Source organism: Papaver somniferum, chromosome 11 (assembly GCF_003573695.1).
Source record: "Papaver somniferum cultivar HN1 chromosome 11, ASM357369v1, whole genome shotgun sequence".
In the NCBI taxonomy this organism is placed as follows: domain Eukaryota; kingdom Viridiplantae; phylum Streptophyta; class Magnoliopsida; order Ranunculales; family Papaveraceae; genus Papaver; species Papaver somniferum.
The window spans coordinates 103,424,899-103,431,932 of record NC_039368.1 but is presented as its reverse complement, the minus strand read 5'-3'; the positions used below and the strand labels follow the sequence as shown (position 1 = coordinate 103,431,932).

General features: G+C 36.6%; 1 protein-coding gene across 1 annotated transcript; it reads right to left on the bottom strand.

Moving 5' to 3' along the window:
* Positions 1-2,049: 2,049 nt before the first annotated feature.
* On the bottom strand, positions 2,050-6,132 carry LOC113323795 (receptor protein kinase TMK1-like). Its single transcript, XM_026572145.1, has 3 exons — positions 5,899-6,132; positions 3,254-5,663; positions 2,050-2,771 (listed from the first exon to the last, which is right to left on the bottom strand). The coding sequence occupies exons 2-3, from the start codon at positions 5,601-5,603 to the stop codon at positions 2,260-2,262; spliced, it is 2,862 nt and encodes a 953-aa protein (XP_026427930.1). The 5' UTR covers positions 5,604-5,663; positions 5,899-6,132; the 3' UTR covers positions 2,050-2,259.
* Positions 6,133-7,034: the final 902 nt, after the last annotated feature.

Below are 7,034 nucleotides of genomic sequence, written 5' to 3'. Positions count from 1 at the left end.
CCTGATATTGGGGAGGGTGTGATAGAAGAATATGGACTGCAAATTTAACTGGAAAATTTTCAGTAGCAAATGTTGTGCAAATAATAAGAAAAAAGTATCCTTCAAATCCATGGACTAGAGAAATATGGAATCCTTGTGATCATCCATATACAACTTGCAATTTGTGGAAGATACTTAGAGGAGCTTGTGCAACAGAGGAGAATGTCAGTAAAAAGGGTTTCAACACAGTCTCAAAATGTTATCTATGTGGAAATGGGAAGGATATATGGATCACAATATATGGAGTTGTACTCTCAGTAAAGGCTTATGGCACTGGCTTGGAGGTATTTTCAATTTCTCAAACCCTTCAAACTTGAATGAAGTTTTAAGATTTGTTAAAACCAGAAGTCATGTTGTCAAAGAAGCAAGGTTTTTAAATCGTTAATCGAAACGTGAATCATTTTTTTTCTTATTTTGAGAATCGAATCGTATGTTGAATCGTGAATCGAAGATTCATGGTTGATTCTTGAATCGTATAAATATCAAATATAAATGAATATACATAGACATAAAGTTGATGTACATACAATTTATTCCATGAAATATGGTTAGAAATTTACAAATAGACGATAAGTTCACAATTATCACCAAATAAGCCATGGCAACAGTGGTTTCAACCAGACTACGCAGGCTAGAGAACACGAATTCGAACCTCTTCGCCACTGGGTTTTTTTTCAGGTTTAAAAAAGGGACCGCATAAAAAAGGGAATCTGTGCAATTTAAAATTGTGTTTATGACCTTAACACAATGATGACTTTTGGTATAAGAGGAATAAGAAGTAAAAGCTATGAAGTTAAGGAAATCTTCTTTAAACTGCCTAGTAATCACCAGATTCTGATATGTTGTGATGGAGCTGCAATAGGTAATCCAGGTATGGCTAGTTTTGAGTTTATTGAAAGAAACTGTAGTGTTTCTTGTGTATGTGCAATGTCATGCGGGTTAGGCATATCAACTAATTACATTGCTGAAACAGTGGCTCTAATAGTTGCTGGTGAATGAGATGTTCAAAATAACTTGCTAGATGTATGTTTCAGTCTAGATTCTCAGGAAGTTATAACAGCCTTTGCAGAAAATAAAATACCCTGGATTGTTATAAACAAATAGAAGAAGGTTCTGAGTATGTTGAGCAGTGTTTTCTTCGGGCATTCATGTAGAGAAATCAACTTTTCTTCCGATAAGCTGGCAAAAAAGGGGTTAATCTTTGCAGAGGAGAGGTGATAGTTTACACAGAGAAACCTATGCTTATCGATGCTACGGAGAGTGAGGACACTTCATTTTTAGATTTCCTTAAAGAAAATTCTTTTTTATACCGTTTATTTACTGCTTCCATTTTGTTATTTTTGAATATTAGCCTACATTTATGCTCTGGCTACTTTTGTAATCTTTTGTTTCATCCTTTGGTAATAAAATTATATAATTTAGTAAAAAAAAATGTTAAAAGGTGGTAAATTTCATTCATTTATTTTTCCGTATCCCTCTTTGTATGATACTGTATTTTTATCCTTTGTCTTCAAAAGAAAAAGAGAAAAATGCATAACATATGAAGTAATTAATTGGAAAGCAAGGCTAGTATTTGTTTGGCGATAACCGGATTGAGTTTTTTCTTTTTTTGGTTAGGTCTATTTCTTGTTGATGATGGGATGTTTTCTGATGATACGATGAATTCGTGATTACAAAACACAAATAATTATATAAATTAGTCTTCCAAAGAATTATCAGGAATTTGAATTTTGAAATATCACTCGTATGTCTGTTTACAAATCATATAAAGATGCCGTAATAAAAAGTAATAGACGCTACTTAGTTACATGCTCTAGTTAGATTGTTGATAAGTAGCATTTTTCCTTGTATGATCTGCTCGCACCACCTTAAGTTCTTGACATCTTTAAAGTGAACAGGAGGTTTGTTTGTGGATTGATGCTGTGAATGTTCGTAAAGATGATTTGTTCAGCAATTTTAAACAACTTTGCAGTTAACGTTGTTAAAAAATCAAAGCCGAGGACACAGCGATATCATGGAAGATGGGATGTTTTCAGGTTTCTTATATTTCCGCCCATTCTGACCGAAAGTCAACTGTGTCTAAAATCTTTTTTATACAAAGAGAAAAAAGGGAACTCTGGTCAAAATGCATAAACTTTTTATTATCTACAACTAGAAAGGCAACTAAAGAAGAAAGAACCACGAGGGATGGCGAAAACAAAGGGCACTAAGCTACCTTAATTATCGACCATCCGCAGAAGTAAAGGAATTTGCAAATCCAACTGGTGTGGATGGAATACTTCCTTGACTGTCATTTACACCAGAATAACTAATGTCTTTATCCTCCGATTCTTTCCAGCCTTTAACCATTTGATTGAGAGGTAAATTATAATCAATTCCTGAATATTCCTCCTCTGTCTCATCAGCAACTGGTTTCCACTTCTCGACGAGTGGAGAAAGAACATTAACTGCATGACTCATATCAGGGCGTTGATGGGGTTCCCTTGCCGTGCAGTGTCCAGCCAATTCAGCTATAACGCAAACACTCTCAAACGTTTCTTCAGTGACTTCAAGGGCACGATCAACGGCAGCTCTCAGCCTTTCCTTGTTTGACTTAACCTGCCAAAACCAAGAAGCCAAATATCGGGTCTCCTCTGACCTGCTCTCGTCGAGTGCTATTAATCCCGTCACCAACTCCATCAATACGACTCCAAAGCTGAAGACATCCGCTTTCGTCGTTATCTTCCCCGTGACTGAATAAGTTGGCCATGGAAATCAGAGTCAGTGAAAACATTATTTGCGTCTAGTTATTAAAAAAACAGTGAAAACATTGGACATTATCAACCAATGAAAAGCATACACATACAAATTATGGAAAACACCAGCCTGTACTCCTTGGGCACTATTTACTGAATCAACAAACCAATGAAGAAACTGGCATAATCAACCAATGAAAAGCATATGTGCCTAGTTTATCGAAAACAGTGAAAAATTTGGACAAATCAATTAATAGAAACCATATGCATCTAGTTCAGCATGTACACATCTGCACTATATACTAGATCAATAAACAGACCCAGTTCTTAACTAAAATAACAAAAATTTTGTGTATATCATCAAGACATAGTAAAGACGAAATTATGAGCTCTTAATGTGAATAAATAACTTAAGTCATGTTCAAATTACTAAACCACGCACATAAAAGAAAATAATTGGAATGATGAAAATCACTTACCAGCATATTCTGGTGCCAAATATCCGAAAGTCCCGGCAAGTTGGGTCACGATAGATTTAGCTCCATCCGGTGAAAGTTTTACTAATCCAAAATCTGAAACCTTTGCTCGATAATCATCACCTAAAAGAATATTCGAGGACTTAAGATCTCTGTGTATGAAGCTTTCTCGCGCCAAGTTATGAAGATAATCCATCCCTCTTGCAACATCCAAAGCAATATTGAGCCGCCTCTTCCACGAAAGAGGCTCCATTTTTAGACTATCCCATTGAAAAAGATGCTTACTTAAAGCCCCTTGAGGCATATATTCATAAACCAGGAGTCTTTCGTTTCCTTCAATAGAGTATCCAAGCAGAGATACAAGATGTCGGTGACGGACTTTAGAGAGCACCGCTATTTCGGATTGAAATTCATGCAGGGCTCTGTCGTTAATGACAGCACACTCCATTCTCTTAACTGCAATCTTTGTACCATCGTCTAGTTCACCCTTGTAAACTCTACCAAAACCACCTTTGCCAAGCTCATTCTCAGAAGCAAAATTGTTGGTCACATTACGAAGAACCTGCACTGATATAACTAGGTTTCCAGACTCGATAATATGTGATTCATTAGTCCCAGCACTATTTATACTCTGATGACTACTCCCTGGTAGAGTAGATAAGCTTCCAGTACTGCCATTTGTTACAACAATCTTAACCATATTATCTGAATCAGATGGGTCTCTAGGGTGAACCACATAAGAGCTTGGTGCTGGATTTCCTTTCCTCTTTTTACAGAAGTACTTAGACAACGGAACGGCCAGAAGAACCAAAAATGCGAAACTCACAATGGGTACAACAATCACAACCAGTTTAGATCCTCCTCCAGATTGTGAACCTCCAGGGGAAGACTTATCCCCATCATTAGTACCAGTACCACTTGGAGTGTCAGGGCTTGACGGCGAGTCACCACCTGTAGTTTTTCCATCCTGACCACTATCCAATGGAGGATTCCCTTTGGTAAAAATCTCAACCCTACTACTGAATTTAGGTAGTGGAGGCTGAATATTATTATAACTTACATCTACAGATGTTAAAGATTTCAATTCAGCAAGACTAGCAGGAATCTGACCAGTAATATTGTTTTGCTTTAATTGAATCCGACGCAGAGAATCTAACTTGCCAATTGAAGGACTGAGACTACCATTGAGATGCTGATTAGGCAAATTAATAACTGAAACCTTTTGGTCTTCGCAACTCAGTCCAAACCATTGACCCTTACACGGATCATTACCTCCCCACTGAGAAGTAAGTCTCACCGGGAAATTAAGAGCGGCAAGGAAATCAATAAGGACCATAACTTCAGCAGAACATGCAGCTCCAGCAACATCTTGGCAAAATGCATTATTAGACATAGAAAATTTTTTATTACCAGAATTAAACTTTGGCGTCGGCCCCATCAAATGGTTATTACTCAAATCCAACTTCTGTAAGCTTTTTAGTTCAGTCAAGCCAGCAGGAACAATACCAGAAAGTTGATTCCCATTGAGATTAAGATCCTCCAAAGAAGTTAACTCTTCAATACTTGATGGAATCATGCCTGTAAACTGGTTACCATGTAGCCACGCAGTTGTTAACGAAGTCATTGAAGCAATTACATCTATGGTACCCGTAAATCCACCTCCATCTTGATTATTCAACCACAAATTCTTCAATGAAGAGTCCTTGAAACTTTCAGGAAGCGCACCAGTGAGTCGATTGTTAGACAATCTCAAACTCTCAAGAGATGCCATGCTTCCTAACCAATCCGGTATACTACCAATCAAGTTGCAGCGCGTCATAGATAGAGTCTGTAATTGCGCAGAATTCTGCAAGTCGGAAGGAATCGACCATCCTGTAGTCTTGTTTAAAGGATTCTCCTCCAAAGTTAAGATCTGCAAACTATCAAGCCCTTGAAAAAAATCAGAAGGAATGGTATCAAACTGATTACCACCCAAATAAGCCTTGCTTAATTTAGACAAACCTTTAAAAGTGGGTAATTTTCCATTGAATTTGTTCCTCTGAAGACCCAAATTCTCAAGTTCAGTTAACTGATTGAAATTCTGAGGAAGAGGACCAATTAATCCCAGTTCTTGTACCTGAATTTGTGCAATTCTATTACCATTGCAGAAAACATGAGGCCATGGACCTTTACATGGATCAGCATCATTAGTAGGCCATTTCAGTAATTCCGGATTATCCAAGCCTTTCCGAAAATCGAGTAGTATCTGCAAGTCTCCAGGATCTGTCTCACTGATAACGACTGCAACAGAACATACAAGAAGAATAAGAAGAAAATTTGCAGAATAAACTGGCTTCTTCTGATCTCCACCCATTTTCTTATTGTTTCATCAAAATTCTAGTAACAATCCTTCAGCATTAACACTTATGTACATCTGGAAGAGAGAAAAACAAACAAACAGAAAACAAGAAATCAAAAAACAACCCCAAGAAACATGAACTATTGAAGAAAAAAATTCCATATGAGCACTAATGGTTACATAAACAAGAACCCATTACACAAAACAGTGAATTAACGAGAACCCATTACAGAAAACAGTGAATAAACAAAACCCCAGATCCTAGAAACAATAACCAAGGTGAGAAATTATAATAAAGTAAAGTACTTACCAGGAAATTTCAAAGTGATAGAAAAAAACGGATCCCTCTGAGAAATGTTCAACACTGGAGAAGAGAACAGAGATGGAGAAAGGCCAAAATTATAGTGATTTTGTATTTTGGAGTCTAAGAGAGATCTTTCTTATCCTTGGGTGAAAACCCTTGCTACTACTACTAATAATAATAAATAAACAAAAAGTGTGACTGCCCTCCTCCACCACCATTATTCTTTTTTTCTTCCTTTTTTTTTCATTCTATTCCATTTTATCGTAAAAAAATAACACTGATAGAATGAAATATACTTTAGTAATAAAATACGATTTAACAGGGACATACTAAGATTTATAATGACCCTTCAATCCCGTATGGAGGGCTGAGATCTCAAGTTTTGTGGTGATTGTTTTTTTCCTATGGATTCTACTTTCCTTTCGGAAGACTAAACAGTATATCTTTACTTTTATTGTTTTAATTGTCCCCCTTAATTAAGGGATTACGTATAATTTGTGTTTTTATTGATGGCATAAATGTGTTTTATGCCATTGTATCTAGACTCTATCTACCCTGACCCTAAGCATTTGGTACTACTTTAGGATCATGTGGTACTTGTAGCTTAAATAATTTGCACTTTGCACCTAAGTTTCAATCTTCCTCTTCTTTTTCTTTACTAATGGTCAATTTAAAGAGCAGGGCTGTCCGGCACCATTTTGCGGGAAACTATCACGCTAAAATCCATATCTAACACCTTCAATCCACAATGCTTTATATCCCGTCCCTTTTCCCCCCGTATCCTTTCTCTCACGACGTGTCGCGTCTTTTTTTTAAAGGTTCACATTCAGCCATGGACCTATGACAGGTCTTTAAAGGTTGAAGGTCCCAAACATGGGCAAAACATTGGGGAAAAAGATAGCGCATATGGTGAGGGTATGTAGCAGGTTTTCAATGGTGTAGCTAAAAAAATGTCACTGTTATTCAAAAATAATTTATCTCTCAGATAATATCACGAATATTCCTGTTTTTTTTTTTTTTTTTTTTTTTGATAACAAAGGAACCTTTTCCATTAATAGAAGTTCAAGGTTACATTGAGTTTAAAATGGAAAATTAGAGAAGACAAAGTATCAAGAACGTGCCATACAAGTACAACACCGACA

Excerpts from the sequence above, each read along its gene's own strand:
- LOC113323795 (XM_026572145.1), bottom strand. The coding sequence starts at position 5,603 with ATGGGTGGAGATCAGAAGAAGCCAGTTTATTCTGCAAATTTTCTTCTT. Across the intron at positions 2,772-3,253 it reads TTTGGCACCAGAATATGCTG|TCACGGGGAAGATAACGACG; the intron begins GTAAGTGATTTT and ends CAACTTATTCAG.